This window comes from Peromyscus californicus, unplaced genomic scaffold (genome assembly GCF_007827085.1).
Source record: "Peromyscus californicus insignis strain IS unplaced genomic scaffold, ASM782708v3 Scaffold_10__1_contigs__length_136768540, whole genome shotgun sequence".
Classification (NCBI taxonomy): Eukaryota; Metazoa; Chordata; class Mammalia; order Rodentia; family Cricetidae; genus Peromyscus; species Peromyscus californicus.
In genome coordinates, this window is record NW_026294391.1 from 57,668,645 (window position 1) to 57,690,740 (window position 22,096).

At 42.5% G+C, this 22,096-nt stretch overlaps 1 protein-coding gene across 3 annotated transcripts; it reads left to right on the forward strand.

The window, feature by feature from the left end:
- The first annotated feature begins 224 nt into the window (after nt 1-224).
- Nucleotides 225-21,785, forward strand: Nono (non-POU domain containing octamer binding). 3 transcript variants are annotated; one of them, XM_052733869.1, is made up of 12 exons: nt 225-347; nt 1,064-1,111; nt 11,157-11,322; nt 12,744-12,937; nt 14,440-14,741; nt 16,563-16,658; nt 16,976-17,172; nt 18,092-18,176; nt 18,730-18,832; nt 19,343-19,382; nt 19,973-20,082; nt 21,275-21,785. In XM_052733869.1, exons 3-12 carry the CDS (start codon nt 11,166-11,168, stop codon nt 21,407-21,409), a joined length of 1,419 nt encoding a protein of 472 aa, XP_052589829.1. In that variant the 5' UTR covers nt 225-347; nt 1,064-1,111; nt 11,157-11,165; the 3' UTR covers nt 21,410-21,785. The 3 variants fall into 3 exon arrangements, with proteins under 3 accessions (XP_052589829.1, XP_052589839.1, XP_052589836.1); XM_052733876.1 differs by having other exon boundaries at nt 330-347; nt 1,067-1,111; XM_052733879.1 differs by lacking the exon at nt 1,064-1,111 and having other exon boundaries at nt 252-347.
- Nucleotides 21,786-22,096: the final 311 nt, after the last annotated feature.

Genomic DNA, 22,096 nt, shown 5'->3' on the forward strand with positions numbered 1-22,096 from the left:
TCCACGGCTAGCTCCCCTCCCCCTTCCTTTTCCGTCTCTCACGAGCGCCTCTGGTGCATGCGCAGAAGGTACAAAGCCTCGCTCTTTGTCCCCATCTGTCGTTCACACGAACCCAAGGCTTTGACAGTTGGTAGCCAATAGAATCTAAGAAATGGCGGACAAATGAGTCCTCCTCTGGAGATAAACTTTGATTGGCAGTTCACCTAGCCAATCGGGAATCGAACACTGACCCCTTGGGAGGCACCGAGCTCCGTCGGCTCGTTTCCGGCGGTCGCGCGCTCTTTTCTCGGGACGGTGGAGGCCGTGCAGCGTCGCCGTTACTCTGAGCAAAGAACTGTGGGCATTGGGTGAGTTTGGGGACGGCTCGGTGGTTGTTGGAGGGGGCCGTGGGGCTTCCTGCGACGATCTGCGAAGGAAGGGGCTAGGGCGAGGCCGAGTTTGGACGGAGGATATGGGTTCAAAGGCCCCATGAGGCCTTTCCCCTCCGCGTAGGGCCTTCGCAGCCCACCCGTGAGGTCCGGCGCGCTCGCCGCTGCACACCCGTCCGGGGCTTCAGCTCATGCCTCCCTTGCTTTCCTGCCTGGGTCTTTTGTGCTACTCATCCCAAATCTTAGCCCCCATAAGTTGGCGGCTTCTGAGCCGCCCCGGGCCGGAGGGTGTGGGGTCTATTATGCGAAATCCCTGAAGTCGTGGTTGGAGGAGGAGGAGGAGGCGCTCTGCTTTGTCGGACGCTCCTCCTCCTCAGCCCCGCGAGGCCATTAATTCCGAGAGGGCCTGTGGGGCCCCTGGAGCTACGATTCTTCGTGAAAACAACTTTTAAGTGGAAGTTTGCTGGTTCAGACCCCTTTGCGTTTTGGAGCTAAGTTCATGAAACACCTCCACCCCACCCCACCCTCGCGCGCGCGCGCCTTTTTTCCAAACCTCTTGCTGCTTAAGCTTTTCCTAGCCATTTTTAGACATCGTTTTTCTAAATTAAACTTAAATTTATGGCTTTACTTTCGAGTATTTTTCACTTTGCAGAAGTCTTACTGTAAGCTGACACCTTTCTTTGTGTTTTTAACAGAAGTCGAGGTTAGAGAGGACTCTTTGCTGTGCTCAAGTCGAAGTAAAGGTAGGTGTAGGAGTTAGGGTTACCAGGTAAAGTGCAGGATGCTCAGTTGAATACGGAGTTCACATTGACAACAAATTAATTTTGGTAGACTTCATGTTATTTAAACTAAATGTTTTTTTAAAATCTGACATTAAAGTGTGACTGAGCTGTGTCCCCCCCCCCCCAAATTCTGGCTGCTCTAATAGGGGATGGTGCTTAAATTTATGTTTGTACAACTTCGTTGTTATTAAATCGAAAAAAACTCAGCAGCAACCTTTACCGTGTTTGTATTTTACAGCTTTAAGGGTGGCCCACCAGGCGGCCATTTCAGCTTGGTAAATCCACATTGTATTTCTCCAGCAGTTTTCCACTTAGTAATTTGACTCTTCCAAAAATTGAGAGATCCTTGACTTAGATTTCAGATGCCTGTGGTTAATGTGGTCCTGTACCTAAACACGTGTGCAGTTGTATCACACACAGTAGCTACAGTCTTTCTAATCATTAACACTTAATTTTCTCAACAGTCTTTTTCATCATAGTCAGTCTTAGGACACACAAGTAGACAGAATCCTTGCTGCTGATCTCCTTTTGAAGACCAGTAGTTAGGTGTTGCTAAGTTTATTTCTGCACATATATCTTGAAATTATATTGCTGCAGTTGGTGAAGTACATCTTGAGTGCTTGGTACTTACCGTGTATACAGTGGTACCTCAGGTTCTTTAGGCAGTATTACTTAACCTTACCTTCATTGGCAAATGCAAACTTTGGGAAAAGACTACATGGAAGGGAAAGATGATAAAAACTAGCATAGTGGAGATCTTTATTCAAAAACATAAAGGTGTGCAATTTGGTTATTAAGTCATTCATGGCCGGGCATGGTGGCAGAGGCAGGCAGGTCTCTGAGTTCGAGGCCAGCCTGGTCTACATAAGGGTGCCTCTCTGCCTCCTGAGATGACATTTGTTTAACATTTCTATTTCTTAAGTGGAAATAGGAATGGTAGTCTTCCTTCAGGAACAAGTGCTTCATCTATTCCTGGATGGTAGCTAATGCTTTGTAGTAGTAGCTCACTTAGGCCTTGAAGTTAACCCCTCCTTTAAGGTCACTAACTCATTCATCGCGCCATCTTAACAGATTGCACAAGTTAGGTGACATAGTCACTGAGTTTGTTGGACTTTAAATTGAGTTGAAGGCTTTGCTGCATAATGGTTTTGAGTTTTAGAGGTCAATGGATCTGGGTTCCATTCCTTACACTGGTGTGTTCCTGGGTGGGTAAAGTATTTTCTTAGATTTCTGTTTTAATTCAAAAGAACAACATCTGGGGGCACTAAATGAAGCAATGCAAATGCAGAACATTGCCTGGATTTTTTTTTTTGAGACAGGGTCTCACTTGGTAAATGGCCTGGCCTAGAACTCACCGTGTAGACGTGGTTGGCCTCTATCTCAAAGATACACCTACCTCTGCCTCCTGAGTGAGAGCTGGGAATGAAGGTGTACATCACCACATTCAGCTTGTTGCCTGGATTTTAATGGGCAGTAAACATATTGTCTTAATTTGCAGAGTGTACTTTTTAAAAATCACTTTTCTTTGACAATTTCATACGTGTTTATGATGCATTCTAGTTACTCTTCCCCCTCATCCTCTTTATTCTCTTCCATCTCTGCCAGCCCCAGAATATACTTTTTTTCCCAGACTATACTTTCTAAAGCCAAAATACAACCTCCCTTGAAATAAATGGCTTAGAATATCTTTTTTTTTCTCTTTTTAAAAGACAGAATTACACTGTGTAGTATAGCTGGCCTGGAGAAACTTAGGTCTGGAACTCAGAGATGACCTGTCTCTGCCTCCTCAGTTCTGGTATTAAAGGAGTGGGCTAGGACGCCCAGTTTTTTGTATGTTTTTGGAGACAGGGCCTCACTATATATATAGCTCAGGTTGGCCAGGAACTCTTTGAATAACCCATGCTGGCCTGAAACCTGGGGCTTGTCCTACCTCGGCCTACAGAGTGTCACTGTAATCAAAGGCTTGAGAAAAAATGTTTCTTGGATTCCAACCTAAGAAAGGTAAATTTAGTGGCACAAATGGCTACTTCGGAGATAGGGGAAGGGGGACATTTAATACCTGCACTTAAAGATTTGATTCTAATACCTCCCTCCATCTCCAACTGCTTCTGGGGTGCGCTTTTATTTCTTTGTTTTTTTTTAGAGAAGGGGGAGGTGTTGAGTCTTGATACATAGCCAAGGCTTTCTTAAAACTGTTTTATCTCAGCCTGCACAATAATGGAATTAACTGGTGTGAACCATCACATCTTATATGTCTTTTTTCCTTTTTGAGACAGGTTTACACTATAACCCAGGCTGACCTCAAACAGCAGAGGCTAGAGTTATAGGAATAAGCCACTTTACCCAGTTTGTTTTTAAATCACTGCCTGGAGCCCTGCTTGGTGGTACATACCTTTAATCCCAGCACTAGGGAGGCAGAAGCAGGCAGATCTCCAGGTTTGAGGGCAGTCAGAGTTGTTATACAGAGAAACTTTGTCTTGAAAAAAAACTTTAAAAAAATAAGGTGCTCTATTTGCCAATAAATCACTAAAATTATAACTTTTCAGGAAAACTACACTAGTGAGAATCACAAAGCTAGATTCTGTTTCCTAATAAGTAAACAAAGCTAAAAGCACTACTGTGCTGTAATAGGAAAAAACTAAAAGCAACCTAAATTATGGTAGTTTAATAAATGAGTGTATATCCAGATTACTTTATGTAAGCATTAAAATTATGTTGACATTGCAGAAACGAGGAAAAGCTGAACATCAAATGGTGCATTGATGTTTAAACTAAAATAGTAATGTCTCAGGAAAGTAAATAAGCAGAGATGAAAGCTGTGAAAGGAATATTTAAATGCAGATGTGCCTAAAGATAATATCTATGTGCATTGATTCTAATAGTAAAAATTAGAAAGAACCTAAAGTGTTCAACACTATAGGGTATGAGTAACATCTGAATACTGTCCATTCATGTCTTTATTTTTGGAGGGGTGGCAGGGGGAGACAGGATTTCTCTATGTAGCCCTTGCTACCCTGGAACTTGTGTAGACCAGAGATCTGCCTGCCTCTGCCTCCTTAATGATGGAATCAAAGGTGTGCCCCACCATGACTAGCTATGTTAAAGATTTAATTACATGGTAATTGTTCATTATGTATCGGAAAGAAGAAAGGTTACAAACTGATTTCTTTTTGTAATTTTTTTTGGTGTTTTTTTTTTCTTTTTTTTCATTTGCTTTTGGAAATGGTAGAAACAAGAGTTTCTTTGTATAGCTGAGTGTCCTGGAACTAGCTCTGTAGAACTCACAGAGATCCACTTGTCTCTACCTACTGCTACCCCAGGCTGGCATATTTTAATAGCTATTTTAAATTAGATTTATTCATTTATTTCATGTGTGGATGTTTCATCAGTATGTATGTCTACATCATGTGTGTCCATGAAGGTCGGGAGAACTGGAATTACATTATAGATGGTTGTGGGTCCTCTGCAAGAGCAACAAGGATTTTTGTTTTATTTTTCAAGACAGAATTTCTCTGTGCAGGACTGTGTTCTTAACCTCTAAACTATCTCTTCAGCCTCCCACAAACTGTTTTCCTTAATTTGCAACTTCAGATAGATAGAGATGGGGCAGGAGAGATGGCTCAGCTGTTAAGAGCACCTACTGCTTTTGAAGAGGGCCGGAGTTCAGTTCCCAAACATGTCAGGAAGCTTCACAACTCCCCGAAACTCCAACTCCAGGGGCTGTCATGCCCTTGTCAGGCAATGTAATTGCATGCACAAAACCACAGACACACACACAAATATATACATAATGAAAATAAAATTATAAAAAACGATATTAATTACTATAAGGGTTTATTAGGGTTCTCTAGAGGAACAGAACTGATAATGAATCTATCTATTTAGATACATATAAAGGGGGTTTATTAGAATGGCTAATTAGCTATGGCCCAGCTAATCCAACAATGTCTGTTTACTAATGGGTCCAAGAACCTTGTAGTTATTGTGTCCATGAGGCTGAATGTCTCAGCTGGTCTTCAGTATACACTGGAATCCTGAAGAAGTAGACCCTAGTGCCTGTGAAGGAATGAACTTAACCATTGAGATGGAGGACAAGTGGGCAAAGAAAGCAAGCTTCATTCTTCCATGTCCTGTATACATGCTGCCACCAGAAGGTACAGTCCAGATTAAAGGTGGCTCTCCACACTTCAGGTGATTTAATTCAGAAAAATCCCTCACAGGTGTACCCAGCCTCGTGGGTTTTAGTTAATTTCAGATGTAGTCAAGTTGACAACCAAGAATAGCCATCACAAAGGGTGTATCATAATGATGATAATAACTATTAGTGTGGGGTTTTTATGTATATCTGTGTGGGTATGTGCACATGAAGGTGCCCAAGAGGGCCAGGGGTATCTGACTAACTAGAGCTGGAATTATAGGCATTTGTGAATTGTTAAATATGGGTGTTGGGACCAGGCTTGCTTTTTTTCTTTTTCCTTTTTCTCTCCTTCCTGGTCTGTATAGCCCTGGTTGTCTTCAAACTCATGATTTCCTGCCTTGGGCTCTCAGAGTGCTGGAATTACAAGCATGAGCCACCCACCATGGCAGTCTTGGGTTTGTGGGGTTTTGTTTTTCTTTTCTTTTTTCTTTTTTTTTTTTTTTTTCAGAACTGAGGACTGAACCCAGGGCCTTGCTCTTGCTAGGCAAGCGCTCTACCACTGAGCTAAATCCCCAACCCGGTTTTTTAAATTCAGAGGCCAGATGTGGGTTCCAGCCCAGCTGGGCATAGAGGTGTATACCTTAATCCCAGCAGCACTCTGGGAGGCAGGTGGGTCTTTGGGTTCAAGACTAAACTGGTCTACACAGTAAGCTATAATATAGCCCAGGACTACATGTCTTGACCTTTTTTTTTTTTTTGAAAATTCAGTGTGTGTATGTATGTGAGGTCAGAGGATAACTTGTGGGAGTCAGTTCTCCTTTAGCTATAAGGGTCCTAGGGATTGAACGCAGGTTGTTAATAAGTACCTTACTGTAATTTCTGGTGCTTTGTAATATTGCTGAGAAATGTTGAAATATTGTGAGAGGGGTGTGGTGGCACATGCCTTTAATCCCAGTGGGAGACAGTGGATCTCTTGAGTTCGAAGCCAACCTGGTTTACAGAGCAAGTTCTAGGGCAGCCAGGGCTACACAGAGAAACCCTGTCTCAAAAAAAAAGACATGTGAGAATTCAAGTCGAAGTTGAAATGTCAGCATTTCAGTCAGGTAATTCAGCCCCCTGATAGCCTATCTGTGCCTCATCTCTCCTGGGTTTTGTTTGTTTGTATGTATGTATGTATTTGAGACAGGGTTTCTCTGTGTAACAGTCCTGGATGTCCTGGATCTCGCTCTGTAGACTAGGCTGGCCTTGAACACAGAGATCACCTGCCTGTCTTGGCGCCACCACCGCCAGGCTCAGTTTTTGTATTTGATTGTTACTTAACCTCTTAAATCCTGTGTAATTTGTCTATTTTATCTTTCACAGAAAAAGTAGGCTCTGAAGGCCAAAACATGATATGTCCATCTAGAATAGCACCTAGCAAAATAGTAGGCATTCATTGAATATTTATTAAATAAATTGGTGAAATGGAAAATTATCAATAGTCTACGAACAAGGCAGGTACTTTTCACTTTTTGTCTGTATACTGTTCATTTCTCTCTTGAACAATCAGTTTTCTCTCCCTCTGAGGGATGTAGTCCTCATAATTTTCAGTGCCATGTGATTCGCATCAGTGAGATGTTTCAAAATTGAGTACGGGCCGGGCGGTGGTGTCAGATGCCTTTAATCCAGCACTCAGGAGGAGGCCAGCCTGGTCTACAGAGTGAGTTCCAGGACAGCAAGAACTGTTTCACAGAGAAACCTTGTCTTGAAACCCCCTAAAAATTTTAGTATGACCTATTCCTTTAATCTTTGGTAATTCAGTCATTTTTATTGTTCATTTCCATAAAGGCCATCATAGTGAATACTTTCATGGCCAAGCCTTAAATTTTTCATTTTTTGCTGTTTTGTGGTTTAAAAAATGCTTCATTATTAATTTGTAACTTTTTTATGTGAGTGGGTGATTTGCCTGTGTATCTTTTTGAAAATAGAAAAAAAATTTCATTCTGTTTATTTTGATCAGACTTTCTTTCCCCTCCCCAACTCCTAGATTGTCTCTTCCCACCCAGCTGCACACCCTTTCTTCAAACACACACACACTCACACTCACTCACTCACTCACTCACTCACTCACTCACTCACATTCACACTCTCCACCCCCACAAAAAGGAAACCAGGTCGTGAAGCCACCTGACCTTGGTGTTAGGAACTGAACTGATGTCCTATGCAAGAGAGCTCTTAACTGCTGAGCTGTTTTTCCAGTCCCCTGCTGTTTGGTTTTTGAAGTAAGGACTTAACTTTATACCCCCGGCTGGCCTAGAACTTCCTTTCACTTCAACCTTCTGATGTACTGCTCCAATAGGATTTTTGTTTGGGCTTTTTAGTTTTCTGAAGTTTAAAATTTTTTAGGCTAAGTCTAGGAGTGTGATTCTTATTCCTGTATTAGAAAAGTATGAATATCTTTGTTTTGTTTTTCAAGACAGGGTTTCTCTGTAGCTTTGGAACCTGTCCTGGAACTCTCTGTAGACCAGGATGGCCTCGAACTCACAGAGTGCTGGGACTCAAGGCGTGCGCCACCACTGTCCGGCAAGCATGAATATCTTAATAGCTTTTGTTTTGTTTGTTGTCTTAAAATTTAAAGAAAATTTAGTGTGTATATGTATAGGCTTGTGTGTACTGTGGTATGCATGTAGAGAATCATGGGACCACTTCATGGGTTTGGTTTTCCCCTTCTGGGATCAGACTCAAGACTGGCTTGTTAACAAGTGCCTTTACCCACTGATCTGACTCACTGGTCCATTTTCTGTCTCTTGAAGCAGTCTTCAGATGTAAAATAAAGAATAGAAAAACTTTTGTATATACTTGACTAAAACCAACAGTTAGTCAGATTTGTCACAATTTAGGAAATAATTTTTCCTTTATAAAGGTATCTTATAACAACAGTATCTGGAAAAACCTTCCGCCCCTTTTATTGACAGCTTTGCTTTAGCTGAATTCAGAGTAGAGGATCTTCATTGACTGGATAACCATCTTTGGATTAGGATGATGGTCCTCCGTTTTTTAAAGATTCAGCTTTTCAGCCAGGCATGGTTGGACATGCTTATAAAACATGCACTTGAGAGCTGGAAGTAGGATCAGAGTTCAAGACCAGGCTTGGTTACATACAAAGTTTTAGTGATTATTATATTATCTGTGTGTCTGTATCATTGTGTCGTTGTGTATATGTGTGTGATCAGAGAGCAACCTGCAGGAGTCAGTCAGCTCCCAGTTCTCCCCTACTATGTAGAGCCCAGGGATTGAACTCAAGTCATCAGGCTTAGAGGCAAGAGCCCTTACTGTAAGGCTGAGTCATCTTGCCTTTCTTTACAGTTTTTAAATGACAGAAGTGAATTTTTTTTTTTTTTTTTTTTGGTTTTTTTTTTTCGAGACAGGGTTTCTCTGTGTAGCTTTGGAGCCTGTCCTGGAACTCACTCTGTAGACGAGGCTGGCCTCAAACTCACAGAGATCCACCTGGCTCTGCCTCCCGAGTGCTGGGATTAAAGACATGCGCCACCACCGCCTGGCCATTTTGTCTTTTTATATTTGCTTCTCTTTTACTTTACTAGAAATATAAATTCAGTCCATTTACTCTTGGCCTCATTCACAACCTGTTCTCAAACCCTAGTTTTAAGTAAGTGCCTGTGATGTATTGGTTCTTTTATTTAGGTAGTCATGTATCTTGCTATTGTGATTAAGAATTACTTAGTATAGGAGCTGGAGAGATGGCTCAGCCATTAAGAGTACTTGTTGCTCTTCTAGAGTACCTGGGCTTGATTTCCAGCATCCACATAGCAGCTTGCAATTGTAACTCCAGTACTAGAACGCTGTCTTCTAGCATCAAAGGGCATAAGGCACATAATACACTTGGTACATAGACATGCAGACAAAACACTCATACACGTAAATTTCTCTCTTTGGTCTTTCAAAGTGTTTCTTTGTGTAACAGCCCCAGCTGTCCTGGAACTTGTTTTGTAGACCAGAGATTGCCTGCCTCTGCCCTCGAATACTGGGACTAAAGGTGTGTACCACCACACCTGGCCACATAAATAAATCTTAAAAAAAAAACTGCTTAGTGAGTGCTCAGTTTATGCCAGTAGTGAGTTATTCACTGATCCTCATAGCCATATCAAGGAACAGATATTTTTGAGTGCCTGTTTATAATAGCAGAAGAAATGATACAGAGTTCACTATGTAGTACTGCATAGTGTTAGAACCATAATTCAAACTTAAGTCTTCCAACTCTGCAATCCATACTTTCCTCACTTAATTTTGGAGTCTCTACAGTCAACTTTGCTTTAGATGATGGAGATGATCAAGACTCTTGAACTTTTTATGGTAGTTTTGTTTACTTTTTGCCTTTTGTTATTTTTTTGAGACAGCTGCTCTATGTAACCCTGGCTATTCTGGAACTCATTATTATAGACCAGGCTGGCCTAGAACTTACACAGATCTGCGTGTCTCTTCCTCTTGAGTGCTAGGATTAAAGGCCTTTGCCACCACAATAAGTCTACACTGAGCTGGTGGGTTTTTTTTATTTTACATGCATTGGTGTTTTGCTTGCATGTGTGTCAGTGTGAGGCTGTCAAATCTTGGAGTTACAGACAGTTGTAAGCTGCCATGTGGGTGCTGGAGTTGAACCTGGGTCCTCTGGAAGAGCAGTCACTGCTCTTAACCACTGAGCTTTCTCTCCAGTCCCAAAATGTGTAGCCCAGACTGGCCTCGAACTTGTGATCCTCCTGCCTCCGCCTCCTTCAGTAAATCCTACTGGCGTGCGCCACCACAACTGGCTTTTTTTAATTTAAAACTTCTGAAAGATTTTTTTTTTTCATTTATGTGTATGTGTGGGTGGGGGCAGGTGCCCATGGAGGCCAGAAGATAGCATTTGATTATATGGAGCTGGAGTTAGATGCATTTTATTATTTATTTTTATTATTATTTTTGTTTTTTGAGATCGGACTTATCTGTGTAGCCCTGGCTGTCATGGCACTCACTCTGTAGACAAAGCTGGCCTTGAATTTAGAGATCCATTAAAGGCGCATGGGCCACTGCCACCCAGCACTAGATGTATTTTAAATAAATACATTAGAAAATAATTTAAGTGTTGGGATTAAAGGCATGTGCCAACACCACCATCCTCCTCCCACCGTGCCTGGCCCTTTATGGTTTTTTGTTCTCTTTTGTTTTGAGACAGAATCTCACTTGCAGCATTTGGCTATCCTGAAACTTACTATGTAGACCAGGTTGACCTCAAACTCAGAGATCTGCCTCTGTTTCCTGATGATTAAAGGCATGCTCTATCAGGCCTGACTCTTTGTGTTTGGTTTTGGTTTTGAAGACTTGGTTTCTCTATGTAGCCCTGGCTGTCCTGGAACTTGCTCTCTAGACCAGCCTGGCCTCGAACTCAGAGAGATCTGCCTTTACCTCACAAGCCCTGGGAGTAATTTTTTTGTTTGTTTTTCGAGACAGGGTTTCTCTGTGTAGTTTGGTGAATGTCCTGGATCTCGCTCTGTAGACCAGGCTGGCCTCAATCTCAAAGAGGTCCACCTGGCTCTGCCTCCCAAGTGCTGGGATTAAAGGTGTGCACCACCACCACCGCCCGGCCTGGGAGTAATATTTTTTAAATGTGCTTTAATACACAATAGGGCTGGTTTGGGGAAAGGAATTGTTTTTCATTTGAAATAGAGTCTTAAATATCCTAGGCTGTACTAAAATATGCTTTATTATTCAGAAAACCCAGTTGTAATCACACAAAAGGGGGAATACCAAGATAATTTTAATGACATGTAAACCATTAGGAAGGTAATTGACTAAATCCTAAATACTGGATATTTGACATTCCACATTTTCCTATAGGGTGCAAAAATGCAGAGCAATAAAACCTTTAACTTGGAGAAGCAGAACCATACTCCAAGGAAGCATCATCAACATCACCACCAGCCGCACCATCAGCAGCAGCAACAGCAACAGCAGCAGCCACCCCCACCAATACCTGCAAATGGACAGCAGGCCAGCAGCCAGAGTAAGTAGATGGTGGGTGATAGGGCGTAACTGGTTCCATTGAGAATGGTTTCATGGTTTTTTGTTTTCTTTTTTTTTTTTTGGTTTTTCGAGACAGGGTTTCTCTGTGTAGCTTTGCGCCTCTCCTGGAACTCACTTGGTAGCCCAGGCTGGCCTCGAACTCACAGAGATCTGCCTGGCTCTGCCTCCCGAGTGCTGGTTTTAAAGGCGTGCGCCACCACCGCCCGGCATTTTTTTGTTTCTTTTATCAAGACAGGGTTTCTCTGTGTCCTGGCTGTCCTGGAACTCACTCTGTAAAGCAGTCTGGCCTCAAATCTGCCTGCCTCTGCCTCCCCGAGTGCTGGGATTAAAGGAGTCCCTGACTTTTTTTTTTCAGATAGGGTCCCAGCGTGTAGCCCTTGGCTGCTGGCTTAGAACTTGCCTCTGTTTCCCTCCTGAGTGTTGGGATTAAGGCTGTGTGCTGTGTGGAATTTTTTATAACATTTCAAAAATTATTCCAGCCAGGCAGTAATGGCTCATGCCTTTGATTCCAGCACTTGGGAGGGAGAGACAGGTGGATCTCTGTGAGTTTGAGGCCAGCCTGCTCTACAGAGTGAGATCCAGGACTGTTAAACAAAGAAACCCTGTCTCAAAAGCAAGCAAAGTCTTTGCATGCTTCTTCTGGTTCCTTTAGGAAACTGAGTACCTGTAAGAATAGAAACTTGATGGTGTGGGGGTGACTGGAAAAATGGTTCAGTGGTTAAGAGCACTTTTCCTCTTCCAGAGGCCTTGAAGTTAGGTTCCCAGCACCTGCATAAGGCATCTTCCTACCAACTGTAATTCCTATTGCAGGAGATCCAGCATCCTTTTCTGACTTCCATGGGGGCCCATACACAGATGGCACATAGTCACACTCATACACATACATATATAAGTCATTTTTTAAAGGGAGGCAATAGAAGCAGAGGCTGGTGAGGTGGCTCAGTAGTTAAGAACAGAGCTGTACTGCACTTGGAGAAGATCCAGGGTTCGTCCTGGATACCTATATCAGATGGGTCACGACCACCTGTGACTAACTTCAGTTCCAGGGTATCTGCCTATGAACTCAATCCAGACAGACAGATATATATATATACACGCATTATTATTACTTTGGTTTGGTTTGGTTTTGGGTTTTTTGATACAGAGTAACAGCCCTAGCTGTCCTGTAACTTGCTCTGTAGACCAAGCTGGCTTTGAACTCAAGAGATCTGCCTGCTTCTACCTCCTGAGTACTGGGATCAGAGGTGTGCACCACCCACCGCCACTGCTTTCACATTCTAAGATGCCATTTACTGATGAGTTGGATAGGTTGCATTGGGAAGTGGTGTTGGTCTTCATCACAGAAACAATGTGAAGGATATGACTAATTCTCTTCCTAATCTTTTGACTGTCTTCTTCCAGATGAAGGTTTAACTATTGACCTGAAGAACTTTAGGAAACCAGGAGAGAAGACCTTCACCCAGCGAAGCCGTCTCTTTGTGGGCAATCTTCCCCCTGACATCACCGAGGAGGAAATGAGGAAACTTTTTGAGAAGTATGGGAAAGCAGGCGAAGTTTTCATTCATAAGGATAAAGGCTTTGGCTTTATTCGCTTGGTGAGTAACTGAGCTTTGGTGCATATGCTTTGAAAAATAGGGAAGATGGGAGTGAATATGGAAAAGAAAGCAGTAAAAATAGTAACATTGCCTATATACTAATAGTTAATGGTACAAAGCAAAAAGATTACTAGGCTTGAAAGCTAATATAGGTTTATTTGCCTGGAATACAAGGACTAAAGAATGGGGGTTATTTTTGCTTGCAGATCTCATTATCTAACCCCAGGGTTTCCTTGAACTTGCAGGCTTCCTACCTCTACTTCCCAAGTTCTGGATGACACACACATCACCAGCATGCTTGGGTTAAGTGAAAATGAAGTTTATTTTAGTGATTATCAAGGTTTATGCAATGTTGTCTTACTCTTTAAAACCCTGATGGGAGGACAAGTTATTTTTATCTTTTCAAAATCTTTTAATATTAGTTATGGATATCTACTTTTTTCTGAGGGATAAACAGTTGGGAATTAAATGTAGACTCTTATACATATTAGATAAGTGTGCTGCCACCAATTTTATATGCAGATTTTATGTTTATAATCTGGTTTGACTTAAGCTGGTGTGGTGGTGGTGGTGGTGGTGGTGGTGGTGCACACCTTTCATCCCAGCACTTAGGAGGCAAAGGCAGGAGGATCTGAGTTCGAGGCCAGCCTGGTCTATGGAGTGAGACATGACAGCCTGGGCTAGGCAGAGAAACCCTGTCTCAAAAACAAAACAAAAAAATCTGGTTTGATTTAGGAATAGTATATGAGAAAGAAGCTTTTGTTTGGTGGGTTTTTTTGTTGTTGTTGTTGGTTGGTTGGTTTTTCGAGACAGGGTTTCTCTGTGTAGTTTTGGTGCCTGTCCTGGATCTGTCTCCCTCTTTAGACCAGGTTGGCCTTGAACTCACAGAGATCCTCCTGGCTCTGTCTCCCGAGTGCTGCTATTAAAGGCATGCACCACCATCGCCCGGCTGTTTTGTGGGGTTTTTTTTTGTTTGTTTGTTTATTGAGACAAGGTCTCACTATGTAATTCTGGCTGTCCTGGAACTCTGTAGACCAAGCTGACCTTGAACTCACAGAGATCCGCCTGCCTCTGCCTCCTAAGTGCTGGGACTAAAGGTGTGTGTCACCACTGCCTGGCCTAAATAAGTTTCTTTGTCAGGCGATCTGATGCCCTCTTCTGACCTCCATAAGCACCAGGTACACACATTGTACATAAATATACATATAGTAAAAACATTCATATACATAAAATTATTATTCTTTTAGGACAGAAGTAATTCTGGTGTGTTGGTGTACATTAAAATATTCTGAACTGTTAAGTATTCTGAGTTGTTAAGTATACATCTGTGACCCTGCCCTGGAACTCAGTATGTCGACTAGGCCGGCCTAGAAATCTGCCTGCCTCTTCTACCTCCTGAGAATTAAAGGCCTGTGTCACCATAGTCACCAAGTTTTTTGAGGTACATTTTGTTTGCTGTTCATTTGGTCTTTGTTAAATTCTAATTGTCTTGTTTTTCCCAGGAAACACGAACCCTAGCAGAAATTGCCAAAGTGGAGTTGGATAATATGCCACTCCGTGGAAAGCAGCTACGTGTGCGCTTTGCTTGTCACAGTGCATCCCTTACAGTCCGCAACCTTCCTCAGTATGTGTCCAACGAACTGCTGGAAGAAGCCTTTTCTGTGTTTGGCCAGGTGGAGAGGGCTGTGGTTATTGTGGATGACCGAGGAAGGCCCTCAGGGAAAGGCATTGTTGAGTTCTCAGGGAAGCCAGCTGCTCGGAAGGCTCTGGATAGATGCAGTGAAGGTTCCTTTTTGCTTACCACGTAAGTAGAGTTTTCAGACAATGGTTTGGAGTTCCTTAATCTTTCTCCGGTATGGAGAGTTTACATCTAGTAATCCTGTTCCTGTTTTCATTTAAAGACTTAACACTAACTCAGCTTTTCTAATAAGTTTTCTGTGTAATCTTTTTTTTTTTTTTGTCCCTCCAGTGGACTGTGGAGTTTATTGGTTTACTTACAGTAGCATGGATGACTCAAAGTTAGGTACATCACTAAAAGAGTTCACTCCAACACTGACAACTCACAGAAGTCACATCCCCGGAGCTCCCTACACAGCTTTCTGAGAGCTGGTTTACAGAGTTTGCTTATTAGAGTCTCCTCTCCCCAGAAATTAATTACTGCTTATATATCTTTGGGAAGGTGGGACTTAAGAACCTTCTAGGCTTCAGGAACTTGCTGAGATCTAAGTTTCATTTACTTCCTGATTCTTTGGGTGGCTAAGAGGATACTAATAAAGGACCTCAGTACTTGTATCTGTCTCTCAGTCAAAAAAGGCAATGTTGGGTACGGCAGCATGAACAGGAGCCACTATCCACCTAGTCATAATCTCCATTTCCCATGAGCCATCCAACCTTCTCATCCTGCAGCACTGTGAGGCTTCTGTCTCCCCACCACTGATGGTCCTGATGGGGTGGATTACACTGTTTGGCCTGGCTCAGGTCCAACAGATGCACTCTGGCCTTTCATTACTGTTGTTTGGGCCAACTCCCTTCTAACAATCTCTGGTCCAGTACTGTGGTTCTGGACTTTCCATTGGCCAAACCTCATGTGGTTATATGAATGTTGGTATAATCTTAAATAGTAAATGTAAATGCCATGATACACACTTGGGAAGTCAGTTTTCTCCTTCCACCTTTACATGGGTTTCTGGACCAAGCTCAGGTTGCCTAGCTTGCATGAACAAGTGCCTTTATTCATTGAACTATCTTGCTGGCCCTAGATCATAAATTAATAGAAGTGGTATGAGGATAACTTTTCAGGCTGGAGAGATGCCTCTTGCAGAGGACCTGAGTTTGATTCCCAGCACCCACCTGTTGGCTCAAAATCATCTGTAAATCATCACCGGGTAGTGGTGGTGCACATCTTTAATTCCAGCACTCCAGAGGCAGGTGGATCTCAGTGAGTTTGAGGCCAGCCTGGTCTACAAAGCGAGTTCCAGGACAGCCTGAGCTGTTACACAGAGAAACCCTGTTTCCAAAAACAAACAAACAAAAAAGCCATCTGTAACTTCCAAGGAATCTATCTGATGCCAGCCTCAGCAGGTACCAGGCGGATGTGGTACAATGACATACATGCAGGAAGAACATACATGTGGAATAACCATAGCATATTTTCCCGTTTTAAATTTTTAGGATTCTGGAAAAAATTTTTGTTGAATGTACTATCTCAGCATTTTCTCCTTCATTTTCTGGAGTTATCAAACATTATAAGTATTTTCCCTACCTACTGGTATTTATTGAGAGATCTGAAACCTGGGCTGTTAACCCCAAATTATCCATAGTACCGGTAAGAGGATCTCAATTATTTGGGGTTAGATATAAAAATTTCTTCAGAAATATGTTTAGATGTGGTAGTTCACATCTATAATCCCAGCACTTGGGTGGCTAAAGCAGGAGGTGTGCCATTAACTTGAGACCAGCCTAGCTTACAGTTTGAATCCTTGCCAAATTCTCATTCCTGTCAAAAATGTAGTTGTCCAGTTCTGAAGTTTTGATCCCTAATTAGTTCATCATGCCAGTGTCACACATAGGGCAAATGCTTGTTGGGGTATGGCTTCATGAACACTAAATTCCTTCTTTCCCCCAGATTTCCTCGGCCTGTAACTGTGGAGCCTATGGACCAGTTAGATGATGAGGAGGGACTTCCAGAGAAGCTGGTTATAAAAAACCAGCAATTTCACAAGTATGTGGTCCAGATAGGTTGACTCTTACGCATTTCGGTGATGGTGGTGGTGTATGTGTATGTGTGGTATTGGCAGTTGAACCCAGAACCTTAACGTATTTGACTACACCTCCATCCCCTAGTTATTTTCCTGTTCTTGAAATTTAAAGGGGTGTTTAAAAGAGGCATATCTTTGCAATGTGTGTGTGTGTACATATGTATATGTGTGTATATGTGTGCATATGCATATATATGTGTTCACTTGGTTCAAAGAAAAGAATGTGATTCTAAGAAATCTTGGACAAAGTAATACCATACATGATATTTATTGTCTATAGGGAACGAGAACAGCCACCCAGATTTGCACAGCCTGGGTCCTTTGAGTATGAGTATGCCATGCGCTGGAAGGCACTCATTGAGATGGAGAAGCAACAGCAGGATCAAGTGGACCGCAACATCAAGGAGGCTCGTGAAAAGCTGGAGATGGAGATGGAGGCAGCACGCCATGAGCACCAGGTTATGCTAATGAGGCAGGGTAAGTATAGGCCTGTAAGTAGTGAAACTAGAATAAATATCACATGTCATTTTTTGTTCAGTAATTTCTTTGTCTCTCAGTAGAAAAAAGACATTTCTGCTTTTGTTCCCTGAAATACTTTGTTGATTCTGATAGGGGGTGGATTTGGAATACTAAATGGATTGTATGAAGAATAAAACAACAAGGTTTGAGTTCACTTGATTGGTCGTTCTTGGATTATATATTGTCTTAGTTAAGGTTTGATTGCTGGGCAGTGGTGGTGCATGCTTTTAATCCCAGCATTCAGGAGGCAAGGCAGGCGGATCTCTGTGAGTTTGAGGATAGCCAGGACTACACAGTGAAACCTTGTCTCAAAAAACCAAAGAAAACAAACAAAACACCATGATCAAATGCAACTTGAGGAGGGAAAGGGTTTATTGTGTCTTAAAGTTACAGATAACAGTCCATCATTGAGGGAAGCGAGGGCAGGAAGTTAAGTAGGGCGGAGACCTGGAGGTAGGAAGTGATGGAGAGTGTTAGGTGCTCCTCATGGCTTGTCCACCCTGCTTTCTTTCTCTTTTTTTTGTGTGTGGGGGGTTTGTTTGTTTGAGGCAGGGTCTCTCTGTGAATCCCTGCCTGTCCTGAAACTAGTTCTGTAGACCAGGCTGTCATTGAACTCAGATCCACCTGCCTCTGCCTCCCGAGTGCTGGAATTAAAGGTGTGTACCACTATGCCTGGCTCACCTCCCATGAGCTGGGCCATTCTACATCATTCAAGAAAATGCACTATAGGCTTGTCTGCCGACCAATCTCAATTGAGGTTCCCTCTTCCAAAATGACTTTATAGCTTGGGTCTAATCAACATCTTTGCTTTCTGGGTATTTATGGAAAGTTATTGTATATATGAAAAGAGAATCAGAAAGTCTCAATGTGTTGCTAGATTTGATGAGGCGTCAAGAAGAGCTTCGGAGAATGGAGGAGCTGCATAACCAAGAGGTTCAGAAACGAAAGCAGCTAGAGCTCAGGTAACTCCTTTCCTTCTTTACTTTTTAATATTTGTTTGTTTGTTTGGGGCCCTGCACATGCCCCAATGTGTGGAGGCCATAGGACAACTTTCAGAATCAATTCCCTCCTTCCACACCATGTGTACTCCTAGGGATTGAACTGCTCAGCAGCCTTGCTGCTAAGCACCTTTATCTACTGAGCCATCTCTATAGCCTTGTAACTATTTAACCTTTTTTTCGGACAACTCCAAAGAGTAATGCTCTTTTATTTCTCACCACATTCTCCCTGTTACATTCATGGTAAATCCTGGCAAGTATTTCTACTGCTTCTCATGTTCTCCCTTTGGGTAGATGTTTGAGCTGCGTTGGTTCTAGGAATTGCCTTAGGGCTTCACTAAAGGGAAAGAGCTGGGTGCTGGTTTCTTGATTCCTTTGGGTGTTGCCCTTGTACTTGGCAAGCTGTGCTGGTTTTTGGTAGGCTTGTCTCTTTGTGTTAATATTCTTTTTATTCAAGTAATCTGTTCATGTTCTGGAATGCTTTTATCTGTCTTAAAATACCTTGGTAACTCTATAGGCAGGAAGAGGAGCGCAGGCGCCGTGAGGAAGAAATGCGGCGGCAACAAGAAGAAATGATGCGGCGACAGCAAGAAGGATTCAAGGGAACCTTCCCTGATGCGGTATATCACCCATGTGCCCATGATGTGCCAGGCCAGTTGTGAAAGACAAAACTACCATGAAATGTCTGTTAGAATATCAGGTTATGACCAGTTTTTCTATGCTATGAAATTCCATTTAGGAAGAAAGAGACCTTGATAGGGAGGTAAGGTAAGGTTTGAAGGAGAGCTCTTGCCTTGTAGCAACTTTAGGATGAAAAGCCAGTACCACTGTTTGTTGTTCATATCCAGTGACAATAAGAGATAAATTGAGTCATGTAGCAGATTTGGCTAATCCACTGCTACCCATGTAGTTAGATGGTTTGCAGCCCCCAGAAGAAATTAACTCTTTCTTCCCCCTGTTGCCTTGTTTTGTTCCTAATAGAAAATTCTAATTTGTTACCTGAAGTCCCTGTACAAATGGCAAGAGGGCATTAGTGTGTCATCACTGTTTATGTTCTTTGTGTTATCATCAGTGGATTGTAATAGAGTAACTGTTGTCTTGGACTGTGTTGAGTTTGTATTGTTTTTCAGAGAGAACAAGAGTTACGGATGGGCCAAATGGCTATGGGAGGTAAGGACTTGACTTAAGAGTTAAATAGTTCTGGTTGCCTTTGGGGGTGGTGGGGAGAAAGGATAGTTAAAGAATAGAGCAGCAGGTATCCAGTAACCAAAGAACTGCCTGCCTGTCCCCCCACCCCCAGTGTTGGCTGGCCACTTGCTATGATCTGCCTGTCTGCCTCACAAGGCCCTGCCCAGCTCTTTTTTTCTCTCTCTAGACAGGATCTTACTATGTAGCTCTGGCTGTTGCTATTCTGGAACTCAGTGTGTAGACCAGGCTGGTCTTGAACTTACAGAGATCCACCTGCCAAATGCTGGGATTAAAGGCGTGTACTGCCATGCCTGACTTTTTTTTTTTTAATGTGGGAGTCTAGGATTTAAACTCAGATCCTCATACTTGCAGAGCCTAATTTCTTTCTTTCTTTTTAAATCTGATCTCTATTGAGTTATGGAGCTTCTTCCTAGTCCACATTTAAATGACTTGACATTTCCAGGAACATTAGGGCTTTTAGGGTGGGAGTAGGTGATTCTACTGAATTGTTTCTTGGTAGGGGAAGAGACTGATAATCTCTCCCCTATGCTGATCATACTATTCTGCTTTAGGTGCTATGGGCATAAACAATAGAGGCGCCATGCCCCCTGCTCCTGTGCCAACTGGTACCCCAGCTCCTCCAGGACCTGCCACTATGATGCCAGATGGAACCTTGGGATTGGTAATAAACTGCAGGGCCTCATAATAACTGTAAATAGTGATAGGAGGAGCTTCTCAACCCCTCTGGGGTCTGATTTTTGTGCATAGGGGTGTGTGTGTGTGTGTGTGTGTGTGTGTGTGTGTGTGTGTGTAAGTGTGGCTAGATGTCAACTGCTTGTGTCATTCCTCAGGAGTCATCCATGACCTGGAACTTGCCAATTAGGCTAGGTTGACTGGTCTTTAACACTGGATGCTGGGGAATTAAACTTGAAGGACAGGTACTTAACTTGACTAAGCTATCTGCCCAGCATCTGCTACCTGAGTTTTCTTTGATTTTGTTACAGGTACAGATTTTTAGGATAATTGGTATACATAAAATATAACCTAAGATGTTTAGGGGGTGGTGAGGAAGATTGAACCTAGGATCTGATGTATGTTAGGCAAGTGTTGTCTCACTATTCCGTGTCCCTGGTCTTTTAGTTTGTAATCTTGAGAAAATTCAATACCAGATGCTATTTTAACCTTGGAGTTAAACAATAGCCTCTGTCTGGCTGTCCCATTGATTGATTGTAAATCGTTATCCTCAGTAAACAAGTTGCTTTATGTTTGTTTTGTTGGTTTTTGGGTTTTTGAGACAGGATCTCTGTACTCCTAGTTGTCCTGGAATTCAGTATGTAGAACAGGCTGGCCTTGAACTCACAGAGATGCTCCTGCCTCCTCTACCTTCCAAATGCTTGCACCACATTGCCTGGCCAGCAGGTTGCTCTTTAGAGGGAGAAGTCAAGGAAGCTTAGCTATTATTATGTATAATGGATGTGAATTCAGGGGCCTCATGGTTTATAAAGTTCAGAAGCTGTTCTGGTTCAAATGTCAAAATGGAATAGACTATGGAGAGACTTAAGGTTGCTACAGAAATGATAGCCTGTTCTTCCTGACTAAGGAAAAAGGACTTGGATAGAACCTATTCAAGTAGGAATTTCAATTGTATATATATAATATGGATAAAAAGCTAAATTATGAAGCTGTGACTAGTACAGCCTTCTGTTCCTCTCAAGTTTCTCCCCTAGAACTCTAAGCAGACTTGGGTACCTTGCCCTTAACAGTCAGGAGTCTTGACCAGTTAAGTAGAAATGGCCTGTAGTGGGAAGACCATAGAAAAGCGGAAAGTTGAGGACAGACACACTATTGTAACATTGTTCTTTTTCTCTTTTAAGACCCCACCAACAACTGAACGTTTCGGCCAAGCTGCTACAATGGAAGGAATTGGAGCAATTGGTGGAACTCCTCCTGCATTCAACCGCCCAGCTCCTGGAGCTGAATTTGCTCCAAATAAACGCCGCCGATACTAAATAAAGTTGCAGTGTCTAGTTTCCCGCAACCCTTAAAAGAAAGGCCCTTTTTGGACTAGCAAGAATTCTACCCTGGAAAAGTGTTAGGGGTTTTCCCAATAGATAGGTCTTCCCTGCCTGTACTACTCTAGGGAGTATGCTTGGAGGCAGAGGGCAAGGGAGGGGTGGTAGTTAACAAATCAAAGTCTGTGGTATATTGCTTTATCAAGGCTGTCTGGTGCATTCCTGAAGTGTGTTGATTGTTGAGGGACTGGAGAACCATAGCAAAATGAACTCAGAGAGCTCCATTAATCTTGACCATTCCTGTTTTCTTCTTCCTTTGTCCATCATGTTTCATCTTTATTCCCCTCAACCCCAGAGACACTGCCATATATACCACAAAACCTAAACATCCTCCAATGACCTAGCCCAATTCCTCCATTCACTCCCAGGTGAGAATTCAGACACATGTCCACAGAGGTTACAGCATACATACGGTTCTGTTATATCTCATATATAACCCCTTCATGTCCTAAGGAAGACATTTTCTCTTAGAGGTTTTCATTTTAGTATATATCTTTAAAAAATAAGTCTTGTGTTAACTTGCCTCCATCTTTTTCTTGGGTAAGATGTGCTCAAGAATGAATGACCTTTTGTGTCTATGATATTGCTGTTCACAGCTTTTCTTGATAGGCCTAGTACAATCTT